We start from the raw sequence: 22,213 nt of genomic DNA, 5'->3' as shown, positions 1-22,213 counted from the left end.
GCATCCTCACTTGTCCCTGAACTTTCTTATCATGGCCACTCCCGTACTGGAATTCCTGTAGTCCACAGGGAAGAGGGATTCACTAAGTTGAAATTCGATCCAGTGTCCCGCAACACCCGTGCTGGGACTTTATCAGCTCCTCCTATCCTCAACGTTCCCTCACAAACAAAGGAGTGAATCCTATTCTCCCTCATCACTAGAGTTTTCCTTAGGGTATCGTAGGCTTCTCCGCTTCCTACCCTGATGAAATACACATTACCAGCGCGCTTAGGTCGGCCACATTCTCGTGCATAGTGTCAACGACCTCCATAATTAAAACATCGGCCGCCTCCTCTGGATGACCCACCACCAGTCACCCTGGCTACACAACCAACAGACGTTGTTCTTTGGGCCTTCGTAGGACTCCCTGTCGTCGACTACCTGGCAGCACTTCCTGCTCCAGAGTTAGGTCCAACACTCACTCCTTTGGGTCTCCTATCCGTTTCTATCGAGCTCTTGAACTCCTCGTTTACTTCAGCGGGCATTAGATTAGTTTTCTAAAAGTAGTTCAATGTCAACCAATACTTTTTGACTAGTTGTATATGAAAAGGGCTGCAGTTGTTCCAAGTTTCAGTACGGCAGCCTAAATAGAAAGGGAGATTAATTTCTTTTTCAACTAATATTACACATGTTCAAGTGAGTTCAAACCTTTCACCTTTTCAGATATAATCATTCTATGACACTTTTCTGACACAGTAGCATATAATAAAGGATCTGTAGTTTGGGATGTTCCAAAACATCTTTAGTTTTCCTAATACAAATAGTCAAAGTTCCCTACCAAAAAAAAAATTATGCAAATACATCATGTTTATTGCTATTATAAAATCAATAAATGAATTTAGGGAAACAAAACAACTTCAGATTTTAGAGACATAAACATTACATATAAGGTGTAAGTTTCAATTAAATTGAATAAAAATGAAAGAGTTTGAAGTCGTTTATGTTACTTGAAAAATTAATCAATAAAATATAAAGTCTAAGGTGCTGCCATCTCTGGCTGAGGTTGACTTCAACAAATTTTCTCCAAAATTGGCACCCTTGCAGATAGGCATACGTGCAGTCAGGTATTAAAGTTTCATGCAAATCTACTGAAAAAACACCAAACTGAAAAAAAATTGACAATTTTTTTTGTAATAAAACTAATTATAATATATTTTTAATATATTCTATTTTTAAAATATGCTGAGAGTCATAGACATGATTTCAGTTGACACTTGTGCTTGATAATCGTTTTTGACCATTTTGGAATTTTTTTACACATAATTCAATATGTTTTTCTCCCTTCCTATTTATCCTACCTATTTATGACCAGATGACACCCTTCTCATATACAACTCGTCAAAAAAATTTGATTTAAATCGAGCCAGTTTTAATTTTTGGCATATATGAAACTATTGCCCCCTGAATTCACTGGGTAAGCCACTCTTGGGAGAGTCCCCACCCGTCCTCACTCCTCCTGAACTCTTGAAGTTCTTAGTAAACCTTGGGTAAGATGAGTGTTTGGACGGTTCTTCTCTACGTAGATGTTGTGCTTCCTCCAGCATGTCTGCTCTGTCCACTGCGGCTTTCAGGTCCTTAATTCTGCTTCTCTCACTCGGACCTTGAGCTCTGGATGGAGCACTGATTAGAACTTCTCCATCACTATCAAATGTTTACAATCATCCACCTTTTAAACTTCTCCTGCCTTCAACCATCTTAGAAACCTTCATTCCATCTCATGTGTAGTCTCAGCATACGACCTTCCCGACGCTCTCGTACACTCTTGAAAACGTTTCTAGTTCACCTTTGAAATTAGTCTAAACAAGTGGAGTACCGCATTCTTAATCGTATCGTACCTATCACACTCCTCTAGATCCAGCATGTTATACACTTCTCTTGCTTCACCGGTCAATCTGCTCTGAACCAACATGACCCAATCCACTTCCGGCCATTCCTTCAACGTCGCTATTCTCTCGAAATCTTGAAGAATGCCTCAGCCTCAAGAGGTTCACAAGTTGGTGTGTCGCACTCCCTTGCCTTGAGGTCATCCTATCGTCCCGGTACCGAGACCAGCCCGCGCTCAACACGTCTCACCTGGACCTCCTTGTTCGCCTCTATCTCTGCTCGTCGCATCTGGAGCTGAGCATCTTGTCTACACAACTCTGCCACTCTCGTCCCATGCTGTCTTCTTCAGGAAGTAGGTAATATGTGAGCTGACCTACAGCCTATCCTACTCCTAAAATAATATGAAACACACTAATAGAAATTTATATATATACTGAGTCTATCTAGCCTAGTTACCAGGGGACGATGGGAGGGAAATGATAATCTACCTTAAAACAATCCCGTCCACCGACGCTTGGCCTCCGAAGGTTGTAGAGGTCCATGGTTCCTGGGTCGTTCCTCGGCTTTCCGGTCGTGTGTTACAGGTCCTCAGGCGTCGTGAAGTAATGCGTCGTCGCCGTTCCTATTCCCAGATTTCAGTTCTTCCAAGCTGGCCCAGCCAGTGGTCACTGAGCACGTCGCTTTCCTCACTCGCTCCTTCACCGAGACGAATACTCATGGATCCAGATGTGATGTTTCCTTTCTGAATCTCCAATGGATGTGACCCGGTCACGGCAGCTCGCGCGTCGTGCTGGAGCGCGACCCGCAGGGCTTCACACTTCCCTCCCAGCGTCGCCGATCACCTCCATCATATACTAACAGCAATGAGTCTTGGCGCTGTTTCGCCCACTAAACTCTGCTTCCTCGTGCTCCGCGGGAGTACACTAGTCTTGTATGACCATGCTAGAATGCGTTAGGCTGCACAATCCACTGGGCTGGGCTACTAAAACCTCCAATCTCGAGAGCTCACTGACACACTTCTGCTCTCGTCAGAGGGTCATGAATCTTTGAGTCTCAGCGCCTCCGCAAGCTCTGAGCCAGGCCTCCCGGTGATGTCTCAGCCTCAAGGGGCGGGCTCTCATTGGTCACTCTCGGCACGTGACCACAGCCAGTCAATAGCCAGCCTGCTGGCGTCCTCATGTTCTTGGCGGCAACCTGACAGGGGCATCGCCATTTTGTATGTACTGGGGGCGAAACCCCCTTACCTGTAAAACATAGAAATGACAATTTCTCCACAAATACGTATTCCTTCCAGCTGCCTCCTATATCAAATGATTCCCTGCGTCTCAGGAAACCTGCAAGGTGTGAAGATATGACTCTTAACGCTGGACCAGGGAAGAAAGGAGGGCACCGTAACACCATCCACATCTTTTCAGCCCGAGAGGGACATCTTCGGGACGAAGAAGCATCTGATGATGAGGTCAAGTGCATCATGAGCAGCAATGTCTTCTATCTTCTCATCCATCCTCTTCAGGTCAGTGATCTTCATACCAAGGACCTCGTCGATGGCCTTATCTTGAGGTTATCTTGAGATGATTTCGGGGCTTTAGTGTCCCCGCGGCCCGGTCTTCGACCAGGCCTCCACCCCCAGGAAGCAGCCCGTGACAGCTGACTAACACCCAGGTACCTATTTTACTGCTAGGTAACAGGGACATAGGGTGAAAGAAACTTTGCCCATTGTTTCTCGCCGGCGCCTGGGATCGAACCCAGGACCACAGGATCACAAGTCCAGTGTGCTGACCGACTCGACCTTCCCTCTAAGAGGAATTCCTACGAGTCTGCTGTCCTCAGGTTAGGTTACATGGATATCAGACAAAACACCCTTTATTCGATCGATCTGTAATGTGCTGGTTAGTGGAGGTAATTTCGCACTTGGAAGAGTTCAAGGTGAGGTCTAGATTTGTTACTTGCTCCTGAATTATTCTCATGTCTGCTAGGAGGGAGTTCGGGGAACTAGCTAGAGTACCATTATCCAAGAACCAAATGTTGAACTCAGTGGACAGGTTTTCAGTGACTTTTTTAATGACTAGGCAAAAAAGAAAAAGAGCAAGAGGGTCACCCTGTTAGACACCTTCTCGTGTGTCGATTTCATACTCCCCCAAATAATAACTTTAGTCCTTGCTGTAGCAAGAGTGAACAAATGGGTAGATGGGAGGCAAATCAATCTCTTATCAGATTGAAAGTATTTTTTTTCAATCCAGATTAAAAACATAACATTCATGGTATTGTATGTTATGCCATCCTCTCTAGAAGAGGTAGCCTTACATTTTTTGCATGCATTTATTATCTCAGAGGGGGTTATACCATAGTTATCATCTGATCATTTTTCACTTCAGGCAATTTCAATTTTGAACTTACGATGCATTGTGGTACTAGCCAGATGGAGTTTTACATACAGGGGCAGGCTGCTTTTACTCGCAGTGCTTGCATGTTGTTGAAGCAGCATGTCGGCATAGTCTGCCGATGAATGGTGTAGCGTGACGACTGCTAGGATTAGAGATCTTTTTTTATAATATTTCTCATTTGGGATGAGGATGTTGCATGATTGATGCCTTGCAAAAACTGTTCCTAGGGCTGGTTAGCCACTTGTTCCTTTAGCTCTCTAAACTCTCGGCTGGCCTTTAAAAATATGATGAGGGTATCAACTGTATTATGTGCTCTATACTGCTCAGCTAAGATGAGAACTCTGTCATGCAGGGGCTTAAGGCATGAGTCAGTGAACCACCTATGTCCCTTCCTCACTGTTTTGGGTCTTCTTATTTTACAATATTGCCATAAAAGAGGTTACTTCAGTGACCAGGGCTTTATATAATGCATAGACGTTAGTAAAACCGTAGGAGTTATACCAATCAGCAAAGCGATATTTTAAGTGCATGTCCAAATTTTCAGAAATTTTGAATACTTTTTTCCTTATATATTTGCGGGTATGTCATTATATATGGTATATGAACTGAGGATGGCAAAATGATCAGTAACTAATTCGTGAACAATTGAATCTTTGACAGCATTATTGATGAGACCGTGACCAATGACGTAATCAATTCTGCCACCCATGAGGTGTGTGACGTTAGATGAGATAAAAGTTGTATATGGATATGTTATTACCACTAAGATATTTAACAAAAACTTACCATATTTATTATTTTGGAGTCACCCCCAGCTAGTGTGTCTAGCATTAAAATCACCCATGACAATGGTTTGATAGCTGCTGGTTATTTTTGGAAGAGAAGCTTCCATAATTTGATCGTACCTTACATATACATTAAATAAGTTAATAAAGCTGGTCGCAGTAGCAATCTAAAACTGCTGATAATAGGAGTAGTCACTTTTGTGGTTATTAACATCTTTACATACTAGGTTACTTTAAACATACATCAAAATACCGACATCTTGTGAATCAACCTTTGAGAATGTTACTTAACCTGAGAGTTTGGGTGGCATTTTGTTTTTTGTGCTTGCAGTTTATGGTTTCTGCAAGCACAATACATCAGTGTTGTAGGCACCTGCGTACATTATTAGATCAAACAGCCTTCTGCACACACTTCTTACAATCCACATGAGAAATTTAAGAGTGATTTAATCTTGGGCAATATTCAAGAACTTGACGAAGATAAGTATTTACAAGGTTTACAAGTTGCAAACTATTACTTATAAGTGACAATTTTTCAGGGAAAGTAATGGTATGGAGTTCTCTCATCTGTGTAATGGTCAGTTGGTTGCCTCCATCTTTCCTAGCTTTTATAAGCACTGCACATTCATCATAATGCATGGAAGTACAAGAGGTATTGTTTGGAATGAGTGTTGGAGTGCACTTGCTAATTACAGTTAAGACACATGAGCTTTCATTTGTTACACTCGTCACAGCGGTACTTTCAGCACTAGATAAGGGGTCAATATTTGCTTGAAACGTGTCAACACTTACATCACTGGAAAGCATTTCACTAGAAACTTGGACGTTCATTTTACACCTCGGGCCGGCGAGAGGATCACTTGAACGCTGTCCATGTTAATCTTATCAAAAATGAAATTGAGACCATTTTGAATTTTCGTGAGTGTTTCTTGGATCATGTCGATTGTAATTTCCAATTTACTCATGCGAGCTGGAAGTTCCAACGCTTCACTCTGCTGGTTGGCGTCAGGCTTCCCAGTTAGGCCTGGAAAGGATGCCCTCCTGTTGGTGGCAAAAATGGCGGGATCGTCATCCTTTGTGGCGGGGTGGGCTGGTTTGGTGGTGGGCTGCCTCACTGTGATGTACGGGGGAGGACGCCTGTCACAGTCCTTGTGCCAGGCGGTCACACCTTCTCGTGAGCACCTGACAAACATTTGCTTGGCGGTTGTGGATGTAGTTCATCCGTCAAAAGAGCGTGGTCTTTATTTGGGCATGCTTTAGTTGGATAATTGTATGCATAGCAAGCACAGGTGACTGGAGATCTACAATGCTTGGCATTGTGACCAAAATGTTGGTATCGAAAACACATGACAGCTGTGGACACCCACGGTGTTATGGGACTGGCTGGTAGGTTGGGGCCTAGGAACTTTATCTGACTAGGGGTCGGTGCCTCATCTCCCCAAACGATGACAATCTGGTTTAGTGGCTTCCCCCAATACTTGATGCGTCTTGCCTTGTACACACCTGATAACTCTTTCGCATGGTAGATGTCAGTCATAGTGGGTTGAAAGTGACAAGATACTCTTTGTATCTCCGGGAGCATGCAAGAGAGTTGGCGTTACTGAATGTGATGCCACCCACTTGACCTTGTAGGAGGGTAGAGATGGCGTCTACATGGGACCTGGCTATATAGATGAAGGGTGAGGCGTGTCTAGGCCGTATAAGGTCTATGGGGTTAACAAAAGCACGAGGGAGATTATGTTTCATCCAAGAGTACTTTCTGTCACTGCTAACGTGAGGTGAAAATGCATGCCTAGCATATTTATACCGGCGTGCTAGAGGAGGTCGTGGTCCTACGTTTGAGGTGGTGGCATTGGTCACCTAGACAGCATTGTTGGCTTTCATGGCATCTTTCCCTTTGTGTAAGGTGTGCCGGTTTTTGTAGGTAACAAAACCATTGTTTGATTCTTTCTTCATCACCTGAGCTGGCGTTCTCGTCATACTGGGATGTAATGGGGTGGGGTGCCTGTTCATACTGTTGTTCATGCAGAGTGGTGGCTGAAGTTGACGCAAAAATTCGTTTGGAGAATTTTGGTTAGAGGTAACCATAAGAATATCCACAGTGACCCGCAATGTGGATGTCCCCAGCAGGCAGGGGGGGGGGGGGGAGGGGATTAGCCATTGTCACAAGAATTACAACATGAAGTGACAAGACACGTCAGCTTTTACCACAGAGTAGCACTTCAGTCTATGGTCCGGACCCAGAGGAACAACGGCTGGTAATCATAAAGCAGAAACAGAATGAGTAATTCAGATACTACACAAGCCGGTAGAGGGGAGCCGGTCGGCCAAGCGGACAGCACGCGGGACTTGTGATCCTGTGGTCCTGGGTTCGATCCCAGGCGCCGGCGAGAAACAATGGGCAGAGTTTCTTTCACCCTATGCTCCTGTTACCTAGCAGTAAAATAGGTACCTGGGTGTTAGTCAGCTGTCACGGGCTGCTTCCTGGGGGTGGAGGCCTGGTCGAGGACCGGGCCGCGGGGACACTAAAAGCCCCGAAATCATCTCAAGATAACCTCAAGATAGCATGAGGAAGTACAACTAGAGGCGGGGCACTGAGCGATACCCTCCTCCTCCATAGTCATTGACAGGTGACTAATTGATAGGTAAGCTCGTTTTTTTTAAAGGCCACTCTCCGAGATGGTTTTCGCGGCAAATGTGGATTCTTTTGTCACGTGTGTGTCACTTCAGAGGACTCGCCTCACCATCTCAGTCTAGTTCAACAAACAAAAGTACCCAGGCAACATACCGTAGAGTTTAAACGAAAGTAGAGAGGTGTGTTAACGTAAGTGTATGAATGTTCGGCTGGCAACGCTGCTGCGGGTACCTCCTTGGCAGTGTGTGCCAACTGAAGTGGCAGGTGCTCTAAAGTGCCACACTGATACCTACTTTACCCCCCCCCCCCCCCCCACACACACACACTTAATAATCTCTACAATGTATAAAGCTCTGCGCTGGTAGTAACAATATCACCAAAACACTGAGGTGTCAGAATAGCGGGGTTAGTGCTCCGTTAGTGATCCACTTGCTCTTTATCACCTCACCTAAAGAGAAGATAATCTGATGTTAAACACGGTAAAATTGTCTTTGAAAATGTTACATGTACCTTGCGAAATGCATCCGTTGGTGTCAGACTATAATAAAGTGTGAAAATAGTTGGAGAGTTAATTTTCCGCTTCCCTTGACAGCGAAGAAAAAAAAAAAGAAATATTGAGAAGATTCGTGTAGGAATCATTAAACTTAGCCTTTAGGTCATATTATATATATATGACCTTTAGGTCATATATATAATATATATATATATATATATATATATATATATATATATATATATATATGTCGTACCTAGTAGCCAGAACGCACTTCTCAGCCTACTTTGCAAGGCCCGATTTGCCTAATAAGCTAAGTTTTCCTGAATTAATATATTTTCTCTAATTTTTTTCTTATGAAATGATAAAGCTACCCATTTCATTATGTATGAGGTCAATTTTATTTTATTGGAGTTAAAATTAACGTAAATATATGACCGAACCTAACCAACCCTACCTAACCTAACCTAGCCTATCTTAATAGGTTAGGATTGGTTAGGTGGCCGAAAAAGTTAGGTTAGGTTAGGTTAGGTAGGTTAGGTAGTCGAAAAACAATTAATTCATGAAAACTTGGCTTATTAGGCAAATCGGGCCTTGCATAGTTGGCTGAGAAGTGCGTTCTGGCTACTAGGTACGACATATATATATATATATATATATATATATATATATATATATATATATGTCGTACCTAGTAGCCAGAATGCACTTCTCGGTCTACTATGCAAGGCCCGATTTGCCTAATAAGCAAAGTTGTCCTGAATTAATATATTTTCTCTAATTCTTTTCTTATGAAATGATAAAGCTACCTATTTCATTATGTATGAGGTAATTTTTTTTTATTGGAGTTAAAATTAACGTAGAGAGCAACGCATGTGCGTTGCTGAGCCACAGCAACCTTCCCTGTCCCCCAGTCCTCGCCACCATTCCCCTCTCGCCCGTCCCCTTGGCCTCCAAACCATTCCCCACTCCACCATCCCCTCTTCCTTCCCACCATTCCCCACTCCACCATCCCCCGTCCTCCCCACCATTCCCCACTCCACCATGCCCCCACTCCCTGGTCCCTTTGTCTTCCCCGCCATTCTCCATTCCCCCATCCCCACCATCCCAAATTCACCCATCCCCACGTCCTTCCCCACCATTAGCCCCTCCCTTTTATTCTTGTCCTCCCCACCATCTCTCACTTCCGTCCCCTCGTCATCCCCACCATTCCCCACTCCCTCGTCCGATGCCCTGCCAAATAATTTGATGTTGCCATCAGAAAATTGGGAACATCAAGTGATCTGATGTTCCCCATCACTGAAATATAAGAAAAACAGTTAAAAAATTAAATGAAATTATGTAAAAATAATAAAATAAACTATACTCATGAAATGAACGGTATGGTAAACAACACAGCTCAATTCCAACGCAATTCATACAAAATAATTAAATCAAAATGAAAATAAATCAAAATCTATGAAAATTCAATTTATCAATGCAATCAGAAACATTGAAATGGAATTGTAACATATGTAGAACAGCACGTGTGTTGCTCTTATAGGCAACAGATGGCGCTGTTTGTCAAGAAAAGCATAGTTTTACCTGTCACAGATGTGGCATCTATACTTATACTTACAAAATGAACGGTATGGTAAACAACACAGTTTAGTTCCAACACAATGTCACACAAAATAATTGGGACTCCTGGTTCAACCTTGAAGCCGAGCGGACGTCTGGACACCTCCGCCTGGGTGCCGCCTGATTACGTCTTGTTTTCGCGTTTTGGCTTTGCTACTGCAGTTTGGCATCCCTTTTCAGCGGTCCGATTGTACGATGCCTGGCGCACATATCGCCTTGGGTCACAGGTTTGTTGGTAGATTTTTGTTTGTTTGACGTGTACTGGCTGGTTCTCCCAGCGGGGTGACGGTGTTCGGGGGCCGGCTTGGTCTAGAGGTGCCGGGGGTTGGCGGGTCTTGGTGGGCACCTGGTGCGCCCTCAGCCATGGTGGGCTGCCGGCTTCTGCTCTGCTGGGGGACGCTGGATGACGTTTTGCGTTTTAGTTGGGGGCAGAGTTTTGGTTTTGCTACCTGGTGTTCTCTGTGTGGGGTGGGGCCGGTGCTCGTCACCCTGAGGGACTCCTGGGACTCCCCAACCATCTGCCTGACTGTGCGTTTATTTGCCGTATGGCACATTAGTTTCTAGTGATTGGCGTCACTCGTTTTGCGATTTGGCTTGGCGTTCCACCTTTCCAGGCTTCGCAATTCACCCTTAACGGGTACGCAGGGGCGCATCCGATCCCACGATCGTCGTCGCCACTAAATCAACAACAACAAGATAAAATAATTCAATAAAAAATAAAATAAATCGAAATCTATGAAAATAAAATTTATCAATGCAATCAGAAACATTGAAATGGAATTCGTGACATATTTAGTATAGCATGAATATTGCCATTATGTGCAACAGATGGCGCTGTTTTTCAAAAACGCATGTTTTTTACCTGTCACAGGGGTGGCATCTATATAGTAGGTATATAAAAAGACGCGCATATTCGAATTTAACGTTGCGTCAAAATTTTCAAGAAATCGGTGAAGAAGTTTTGGAGATTACAGCGTATGTTGCTCTTATGTCCAACAGATGGCGCTGTCTTCAAAAAAAAAAACAGGTTTTTTACTGTCACTGGTGAGTCATGTATATAGTACATACATAAAAAGACGCACCTATTTCAATGCAACATTGTGTCAAAATTTCAAAGCAATCGGAAAAGAGGTTTCGAAGATTTCGCTCACATGCAAAACACATGAAAAAAACAATTTTTCAGAAAGGCATGTTTTTTTTTTTAACTTCACAGACGTGACATCTATATAGTATGTATATAAAAACCTGCCTGGTTGCGAATGGAACATTGTGTGAAAATTTCAAAGCAATCGGTGGTTAACTTTTCGAGATTAACGCAATTTTGAACAAACGGACATTTCCATTTATATATATATATATATATATATATATATATATATATATATATATATATATATATATATATATATATATATATATATATATATATATATATATATATATATATATATATATATATATGTCGTACCTAGTAGCCAGAACGCACTTCTCAGCCTACTATGCAAGGCCTGATTTGCCTAATAAGCCAAGTTTTCATGAATGAATTGTTTTTCGGCAACCTAACCTACCTAACCTAACCTAACCTAACTTTTTCTGCTACCTAACCTAACCTAACCTATAAAGATAGGTTAGGTTAGGTTAGGTAGGGTTGGTTAGGTTCGGTCATATATCTATGTTAATTTTAACTCCAATAAAAAAAAATTGACCTCACACATAATGAAATGGGTAGCTTTATCATTTCATAAGAAAAAAATTAGAGAAAATATATTAATTCAGGAAAACTTGGCTTATTAGGCAAATCGGGCCTTGAATAGTAGGCCGAGAAGTGCGTTCTGGCTACTAGGTACGACATATATATATATATAAATATATATATATATATATATATATATATATATATATATATATATATATATATATATATATATACATATATATATATAATATATATATATATATATATATATATATATATATATATATACATATATATATAATATATATATATATATATATATATACATATATATATATATATATATGCGAACAAGCCTGAATGGTCCCCAGGACAATATGCAACTGAAAACTCACACCCCAGAAGTGATTCGAACCCATACTCCCAGGAGCAACGCAACTGGTATGTACAAGACGCCTTAATCCACTTGAACATCACGACCGGACAGAATGAGGTGATAGCCGAGGCTATTTGAACCACCCCACCGCCGGCACTCGGATAGTAATCTTGGGCATAGCATTTTACCAAATAACCTCATTCTTTGGGGCACACGTGAGGAACACAAATGCGAACAAGCCTGAATGGTCCCCAGGACAATATGCAACTGAAAACTCACACCCCAGAAGTGACTCGAACCCATACTCCCAGGAGCAACGCAACTGGTATGTACAAGACGCCTTAATCCACTTGACCATCACGACCGGACAGAATGAGGTGATAGCCGAGGTTATTTGAAACACCCCACCGCCGGCACTCGGATAGTAATCTTGGGCATAGCATTTTACCAAATCACCTCATTCTTTGGGGCACACGTGAGGAACACAAATGCGAACAAGCCTGAATGGTCCCCAGGACAATATGCAACTGAAAACTCACACCCCAGAAGTGACTCGAACCCATACTCCCAGGAGCAACGCAATTGGTATGTACAAGACGCCTTAATCCACTTGACCATCACGACAGGACAGAATGAGGTGATAGCCGAGGCTATTTTGGTAAAATAAAAAGATTTGGTAAAATGCTATGCCCAAGATTACTATCCGAGTGCCGGCGGTGGGGTGGTTCAAATAGGTTCAAATATAGGTTAGGTAGGGTTGGTTAGGTTCGGTCATATATCTACGTTAATTTTAACTCCAATAAAAAAAAAATAACCTCATACATAAAGAAATGGGTAGCTTTATCATTTCATTAGAAAAAAATAGAGAAAATATATTAATTCAGGAAAACTTGGCTTATTAGGCAAATGGGGCCTTGTATAGTAGGCCGAGAATTGCGTTCTGGCTACTAGGTACGACATATATATATATATATATATATATATATATATATATATATATATATATATATATATATATATATATATGCGAACAAGCCTGAATGGTCCCCAGGACATATGCAACTGAAAACTCACACCCCAGAAGTGACTCGAACCCATACTCCCAGAAGCAACGCATCTGGTATGTACAAGACGCCTTAATCCACTTGACCATCACGACCGGACATAATGAGGTGATAGCCGAGGCTATTTGAACCACCCCACCGCCGGCACTCGGATAGTTATCTTGGGCATAGCATTTTACCAAATCACCTCATTCTTTGGGGCAACACGTGAGGAACACAAATGCGAACAAGATATGAAAACTCACACCCCAGAAGTGACTCGAACCCATACTCCCAGAAGCAACGCATCTGGTATGTACAAGACGCCTTAATCCACTTGACCATCACGACCGGACATAATGAGGTGATAGCATTTGCCTAACCTATAAAGATAGGTTAGGTTAGGTTAGGTAGGGTTGGTTGGGTTCGGTCATATATCTACGTTAATTTTAACCCCAATAAAAAAAATTGACCTCATACCTAATGAAATGGGTAGCTTTATCATTTCATAAGAAAAAAATTAGAGAAAATATATTAATTAAGGAAAACTTGGCTTATTAGGCAAATCGGGCCTTGAATAGTAGGCCGAGAAGTGCGTTCTGGCTACTAGGTACGACATATATATATATATATATATATATATATATATATATATATATATATATATATATATATATATATATATATATATATATATATATATATATAATATACATAATCTTTGGACAACACCCACCAGTGGGCCTCAAACCCAGAAAGCACAACTACCTTCCAGTAGCTGCCATAACTAGTACGCCTTAACCCACTACACCATCAGACCCTTAAAAGAAGTAGAGACTTCAAGGTATATAATAAAATAATATAAGATAACCAAGATAACCTCAAGATAAGACATATATACACCCCAAATATCCCCACTTACCATGGGCACCAGAAAAGTGAGGGGTTACTATACGTTTTTCATCAAGCCACTGTTAATGTGGGAGAACTCCTGTCCATGCTATAAGCCCATACTTGCTTAAACCACTAGTGAAGATTAACAATCTTTGGAAAACACCCACCAGTGGGCCTCGAACCCAGAAAGCACAACTACCTTCTAGTAGCTGCCATAACTAGTACGTCTTAACCCACTACACCATCAGACCCTTAAAAGAAGTAGAGACTTCGAGGTATATATACACCCCAAATATCCCCACTTCCCAAGGGCACCAGATAAGTGAGGGGTTACTATACGTTTTTCATCAAGCCACTGTTAATGTGGGAGAACTCGTGTCCATGCTATAAGCCCATACTTGCTTAAACTACCAGTGAAGATTAACAATCTTTGGACAACACCCACCAGTGGGCCTCGAACCCAGAAAGTACAACTACCTTCCAGTAGCTGCCATAACTAGTACGCCTTAACCCACTACACCATCAGACCCTTAAAAGAAATAGAGACTTCGAGGTATATATACACCCCAAATATCCCCACTTCCCATGGGCACCAGATAAGTGAGGGGTTACTATACGTTTTTCATCAAGCCACTGTTAATGTGGGAGAACTCGTGTCCATGCTATAAGCCCATACTTGCTTAAACCACAAGTGAAGATTAACAATCTTTGGACAACACCCACCAGTGGGCTTTGAACCCAAAAAGCACAACTACCTTCCAGTAACTGCCATAACTAGTACGCCTTAACCCACTACACCATCAGACCCTAAAAAGAAGTAGAGACTTCGAGGTATGTATACGCCCCAAATATCCGCACTTACCAAGGGCACCAGATAAGTGAAGGGTTACTATACGTTTTTCATCAAGCCACTGTTAATGTGGGAGAACTCGTGTCCATGCAATAAGCCCATACTTGCTTAAACCACAAGTGAAGATAAAAAATCTTTGGACAACACCCACCAGTGGGCCTCGAACCCAGAAAGCACAACCACCTTCCAGTAGCTGCCATAACTAGTACGCCTTAACCCACTACACCATCAGACCCTTAAAAGGAGTAGAAACTTCAGCGGAAATAAACGCTGCTGTAAAAAGACACTTGGACCGTTGGTATAAACCTGAACCTAGAACAGAAACCACAATACCTCCAATAAAATTATATTACAAATCAACCATGCACAGTGAACATATAAAAGAGGAAAGAATAATGAAAGAAATAATCCGTAAAGGAGTAAAAAGCATTACTCCTAACCAAAACATATACCTGATAATATTCTACAAAACCAAGAAGACTTCTGAACTAATTATCAAAAACAGCACGAAGCCGACGGAGAACCCTTTACAGCAGTCAAGCGTTGTATACATGTACACTTGCCCCCACGAAGGATATAACCTTCAATCTAAGTACAAAGGTATGACGTCGACCAAGCTGACGAGGCGTTTGACATGCCATCTTCAATCCGGTTCCCCCAGGAATCACATGAGACAAGCCCATGACATCACCCTAACAAGAGAAATGTTGAACAAAAATACCTGTATAATAGACAAAACCCGTGATGCAAGAATATTACAAATTCTCGAAGCAATTCACATAAGAAAAGAACAACCTACCGTGAACACCCAAATCACGGAACTATTTACTCTACCCACCATGAGCGTAAGGACAAGACCAGAACATAACGATCCTAACACAGAAGACACTGTTCAACATAACAGGCCAATTACACTTGATTAATCTTTGTATGTAGATAGGAGCTGCCTTCTATGGGCCAATAGGCCTTCCGCAGTTACCTCTATTCATATGTTCTTATGTTTCACCCCCCATTTATCCCTTATGTATCCCCCCATCTTTTCACCATTATTGTCTTATCACCTGACCCAGTGCGGGTATAAAATCAACCAGTCCTGAAAATTCTTTTCACTTGAGAATGAACCATTAAGGTTCGAAACGTTGTGCAAATTGTATAAATAAGTGTAATACATTCTATAGTAATTCACTTCTTTTCTTCACCTTGAAATTACCAAAATGAGTTTTGGAGAACTCCTATTTCAGCTAAGCCTTGATGCTAAGAAAATAGTTAGAGGGATAGAAGCCCTAAATCAGAAGACAGTAAATACAGAATATGCAGTCGTATTCATTGAGACATGTTTAAAAGAAAACCTGCTGCCAGTATACACCAATATATATATATATATATATATATATATATATATATATATATATATATATATATATATATATATATATATATATATATATATATATATATATATATATATACATATATATAAATATATATATATATATATATATATATATATATATATATATATATATATATATATATATATATACATATATATATATATATATATATATATATATATATATATATATATATATATATATATATATATATATATATATATATATATGTCGTACCTAGTAGCCAGAACGCACTTCTCAGCCTACTATGCAAGGCCCGATTTGCCTATTAAGCCAAGTTTTCCTGAATTAATATATTTTCTCTAATTTTTTTCTTATGAAATGATAAAGTTACCCATTTCATTATGTATTAGGTAATTTTTTTTATTGGAGTTAAAATTAACATAGATATATGACCGAACCTAACCAACCCTAAAAACAGCCGAAAAAGTTAGGTTAGGTTAGGTTAGGTAGGTTAGGTAGTTGAAAAACAATTAATTCATTTAAACTTGGCTTATTAAGCAAATCGGGTCTTGCATAGTGTTACGAACCCGGATCCAGCGTCCGAGCACGGAGTAGTAACGACCGCACCATCTGTGGGTCAGCTCCCGAAACCCCCCGCCAAACGACGACGACACCTGGTGAGGGTGCCGTGTATCAGCTACGAGGGCCAGTTTCCAGTCCCGTTCAGCACTCTACACCGCCGCCACTGACCTCTGGTGAGGTGGTGCTCCGACGACAGCGCCATCTATGGACTGGATACGTCAGGTGTTTGTGCCCGAGCCCGTAAGTGAGGTGTTTTAGTGTCCCAGTTATTGATGACGTGTCTGCTTACAGAGCCGACCTGGGACTGCTGTGATGGAAGTGGAGTCAGTCTACCCGAGGCAGCCAGTCTCCATACCTTGAACCTTGCTGCAGCTGTTGTGAAGTCGTCCCCCCGGAAGAACACTGTGGTGTGTTAGCCTGCCAGTGGAGTGGCAGTAAAAGGATTTACCCGGGACCGACTGTTGGAGACGATCATCCACTGGGGTACTGAAGACAGGAGAATGATTTGTGGTGTCACACGAGGCTCCTGTCTAGGGCGTTCCCCTTTTATCGTTCGTGGAGTGGCCGTACCAGCCTTGTTGGCTCAGAACCTGCCAGCAGACCAGCTGGACGTGTGGTTGACGGCCTCCACGGCGGTGCCCCCAGTGGACATGTGTTTTGGCTGACCTGTGGCCAGGGTAGGCTCAGCTTCTTTGAAGAATTCGTTGTGTGGCCACGAAGAAAGCACCAAGGACTCAGCGCCTAGCTTCTGGATCCAGAGTCTTCAGCAGAAGTCTACAATGTGAAGAATCCCCTTGTCAAGTGTTAATATCCCTCCCCCTTGTGCACTCTTTTATTTTATATATTTAATCGGTGATGGTGAAAATTATAAAATTAAGTTCTTAGCTTTCTTTCCCTACTCCCTTTAAGTTACTTGCGTCACGGATCTCATCCCTTGATAGCCACTACTGGCTTGGGAACGGATATATATATCTGACTCTAACAACATCGGAGTGAGAACCCCGTTGCGTCCCGAGAGGGTCGTAACACATAGTAGGCTGAGAAGTGCGTTCTGGCTACTAGGTACGATATATATATATATATATATATATATATATATATATATATATATATATATATATATATATATATATATATTCAGTTGCATATTGTCCTGGGGACCATTCAGGCTTGTTCGCATATATGTGTGTGTGTGTGTGTGTGTGTGTGTTTCATTCACTTGGGCACTAGGAGACTCGAAACACAGACCACATTCGAGGTCGGTGGTTCGTCCTCAACCACTGCTGATTACAGTATTTTTTTTTATCCTTTAGCACTTAAGTCATTGGCAATAATCACACTTATTTCTTTAATGCAATAACTGCCCTCAATTTAGTTTTTTTTTTTTAATATTTCAATTTGCTTCTAAAATATTTTCTATCTTTAACAATAATGTTAATGAGAAAATCCACTGAAGCTGTGAGGCGACACGTACCTCTGACCAAATCATTGCCAGCCGCATAATTTACCATTGTACTACTACTACAGACCCCTAAGTACTTGGTTTGAAGGGCAAAGTAGTTCAACACCCATATGCTCTAGTAGTTCAACACTGCATGTTTTGGGGCATATGGTGTTGAATAACCTTACCCTTCTACCCTTGGTTCTTACGTAAAACTTTGACTGGCTTCACGAGATGCATCCAGACTTCCTGTGATTTCAGTTGAAGTCTGGTTGAAAGACTTTTCAAGTCAGTTGTGGTACAGTGGAAGAGTATGCAGCTGGTAATGCCTTGGTCTCAGGTTTGCGTCGCCTCACAGCCCCAGTAAATTTTCTCATTGGTGTATATCAATTTAGTAGGATTTTTTGTGTGTAATAGTATACATGTCAATCATATTAAATCCTCTGACTAAGGAATTCACATTATAATACCTGATTAACTTCCTTAAACTGATTTTAAAGTTCAGCCTTTCCACGGAAGATGTGATGGAGGGCGGTGTGGGAGGTTTTTTTGGGAAGTACACCAGGATAGCAATCAGCAGTGCTACCCCGACACCAGCATCTGCAGAATATATGCTGATGAGTCAAGCAGCGATCATATTAGTGAAGAGCCTACTTGTTGTTAGTAAACTTTCATACACTATTCATATTTTGACATGAACACTTTTGACTTATTAGGATTATGAAACATTTAAACTCAACCAGACAGTGAAAACAAACAGCTGCTTTGAAACTTATAACTTTCACTGAATTATTAAGCAATTAGCAGAAGACCTTTAAGTGTTACTAACTATTGATGAATTCATATAACTTACAAGTCTCTCTAAAAATCACACTTAATATCCAGCAACTTGTATACGTCATTGCTCCCAAAGTCGGAGTAGTCAGTATTAAACGCAAACCTCGTATGCTACATTGGGATGGACGCTCTTTATATATATTTTCCCCTTTGTCCAATAAACAGTTTTACCTTAATAACTTACAGAAGTATAAAAGTTTTCTAATATCACTCTTAATCTGGCTGCTGGTCACACCAGTAGTCGGGGCACGAACCACAAGAGCTTCCAAGTAGCTCCCTGCCATCCCCAGGCCAGTCATTAATTGGCACGCTGCTGTAAAGTTAAGAAATTTACCATGAGAAAATATATGTTCCCATGTAAATTATGTATAAGTTTCATTTAAATGCTTCTGTCTCATTTGTCAAGTGGTAAGCTTGTTTTACACTGAATACTGCCACTTACATTGTCAAATGATAACCTTGTTTTACTCTAAATACTGTCACCTCCATGGTCAAGTAGTAACCTTGTCTTACTGTAAATGCTGTCACCTCCGTTGTCAAGTGGATAACTTAATTTAAACTAAATGCTACCACCTCCATTTTAAAGTAGTAAACTTGATTTTAACTGAGTACTGCCACCTTCATTGTAAAGTGGTAAAGTTGTTTGACTTTCAAGGCTGCCACCTCGATTCTCAAGAGGTAAACTTGTTTTACTTTAAATGAGGCGACGTCTATTGTCAAGTGGTAAGCTTGTTTAACTCTAAATGGTGAAACCTTTATTGTCAAGTAAAATACTGGCACCTTCATGGTCAAATTGTAAACTTTTTTTAATGTAAGAACTTCCCCTTCATTGTTAACTGGTAAGGTTGTTTATCACTTGTTATATCACTTAACTGAGATAAAATGGGAAACTTATTTAATTGTAAATACTGCCACTTCAATGGTCAAATAGTTAACTTATTTCCTGCAAATGTAATCACCTAAATTGTTAAGTGGTGAACTTGATTTATTGTAAATGCTGCAGCCATCATTGTCAAGTGGTAAACTTGTTTAACTTTAAATGATGCCCCCTCCATTGTCAAGTTATAGACGCTTACTATAGAGAAGAGAAGGACAAGCAAGTAAAAAAATATGAAAATGTTGAGCAAGTTCAGTTGAATTCTCCGTTGTATGATATAAACTCCGCTGGAGTTTATATCATACAACCTATGTTACCACTTAAGTGCATGACCACACTTCTTCGAGTTAACGTTCATATTGTACAACGTATGTGTGACGATGTTAACGCAATCTGTTGATCGCCCCTGACCCCATATTTTGTTTCGCGGTAGAATCGAATCGAATAATATAGGAGAAGATACCCAATGGGGCGAGCCTTGAAGTGGGCTGAAGAGAAGTCGGTGAGAGGAAACGCTGAAGTTGAAAAGAAAAGTTCCAGGGCTTGACCCATTTGCGTGTCTTAAGTCGATGCTGAAAACTACCCATCATCTGGGTAAGCTGGGAGACGGGTCAGAAAGGCGGCAGTGGCAGTGCTTCTTTATTCAAGGTAGAGACAGTCAGTCTTCAGGTGGTGTCTTCTTTCTTCTTTCTTGTGTCTTCTTTCTTGAATCTTCTTCTTATTTCGTCATCTTCTTCTTGTTCTTCTGTTCCCGTAGCTGCATACTGTGAGCTTTTAGGTCTTGTAGGTCAGAAGGGATGAGTATTGGATCAAGGATGGTCTCGTTGCACTCAACTAGGATGGCAGTTGCAGCACTGGGGTTCACTGCTGTCCGTTCTGGATACTGCTCTCGAAGTTCTTGAAGTTGCTGGTTGTAGATTTTGCTGGTATTTTGTTATATTCAGGGGATCGAAAAGCAGTTTTCCTTCGTTGCCGAACCAAGTCTAGTGTAACTGGAGATAGGTTCATTTCCTCGGGTGATTGAGCTTCGAAATCAACAGAGGCATTGGAATCATCAGCAGATGAATAGAGGAGGTTCGGTGACGAGTGAGCTTTTTCTAGTATTGGAGGAGTTTGCATTGAGTCAGTTGAGACATCATGCTGAGTAGCGTCTGGAGTGGCAGCTTGCAAAGGTAGTTCAGGAGTAGTTGCAGGTTGCTGAGCTGGTTCAGGAGTAGTTGCAGGTTGCTGAGCTGGATCAGGAGTAGTTGCAGGTTGCAGAGGGTGAGCGTCAGCAGACAGGATATCTGCCAGTGCAGTTGGAGAGATGATGATGTCAGGGGCAGAAGTAGTATTTGTAGATGAAGTCGTAGCACTATCGGTGGCTGAGGCTGTAGTTGTGAAGAGTTCTTCAGGAACAGTAAATGTTGGTAGACCATTGTCAGTGTATAGGATGTTTAGAATTCGTACGAATTCCTTGATATTTGTTCCTGCAATCAATTCAGCTAATTTGTGTAAGGTATTCCGGCTATCTTTAGGCATGAGCTATCTTTTCCATAAAATACTGAAAAAGCTCATGTAGCAAGCCCTCCAATTACGCCCGTGTCCAAGCACCTGACTCCTAACTTTTAGATAACTTTCCCATCATATAAGCTCAAAGATATGAGCAAAGCCAGTTAATCTGTTAATTGATAAATTATGAAACTTAAGGAAAATTACGATAGCACCTTCTTTGCTATCACCAATTTAAATTGGTCTATGGTGCGTTCATAGTTTAGATTTTAATTTTCTTCAATTTCTACACTCAGCTGAGAGAGATCACAGAGTATGATTTAACCCACTTAGGCTCTCAAATTGGTTTAACTTACTGAATGATCTCTCACAGCAGACTACGGAAACTGCGAATGTTAGATTTATCTTAGTAGTGAAGCGCAGGTCGGGGGGGATGACGCTCTCGTCTCCAAACTAAACAATAAATTCAAGATATTTAGATATTTTCATGTTGGATCAACTTGAGGCCAACATTCTGCAATTAAAAATTTCTTAATATAGCTGTTGTTCATCAATACCAAAGCTCTACAATTAGCCCAAATTGAGTGAGGAGAAATGTGTACAAGTTGGCACTGAGGAGGGGTACTGTGAGTACTGTTGTGAGGGGGGTGCACTGTGAGGACTGTTGTGAGGAGGGGTACTGTGAGGACTGTTGTGAGGAAGGGTACTGTGAGTACTGTGGTGAGGGGGGTGCACTGTGAGGACTGTTGTGAGGAGGGGTACTGTGAGGACTGTTGTGAGGAAGGGTACTGTGAGTACTGTGGTGAGGGGGGTGCACTGTGAGGACTGTTGTGAGGAGGGGTACTGTGAGTACTGTGGTGAGGGGGGTGCACTGTGAGGACTGTTGTGAGGAGGGGTACTGTGAGGACTGTGGTGAGGAAGGGTACTGTGAGGACTGTGGTGAGGAAGGGTACTGTGAGGACTGTGGTGAGGAGGGGTACTGTGAGGA

General features: G+C 41.5%; 1 protein-coding gene across 1 annotated transcript in view; it reads right to left on the bottom strand.

Annotated features, from left to right (window-relative positions):
* The window catches only part of LOC138359245 (solute carrier family 49 member 4 homolog), a 202,204-nt gene that overhangs the window by 160,375 nt on the left and 19,616 nt on the right, over positions 1–22,213 (bottom strand). The window contains exons 3-4 of the mRNA XM_069318232.1: positions 19,042–19,170; positions 18,491–18,620 (exon numbers count right to left, since the gene is read on the bottom strand). Coding sequence (XP_069174333.1) covers positions 18,491–18,620; positions 19,042–19,170 — 259 coding nt within the window. The remainder of the gene's footprint in view (positions 1–18,490; positions 18,621–19,041; positions 19,171–22,213) is intronic.

This window comes from Procambarus clarkii, chromosome 90 (assembly GCF_040958095.1).
Source record: "Procambarus clarkii isolate CNS0578487 chromosome 90, FALCON_Pclarkii_2.0, whole genome shotgun sequence".
NCBI classification, from domain to species: domain Eukaryota; kingdom Metazoa; phylum Arthropoda; class Malacostraca; order Decapoda; family Cambaridae; genus Procambarus; species Procambarus clarkii.
This window is presented reverse-complemented; position numbering and strand designations above follow the sequence as displayed.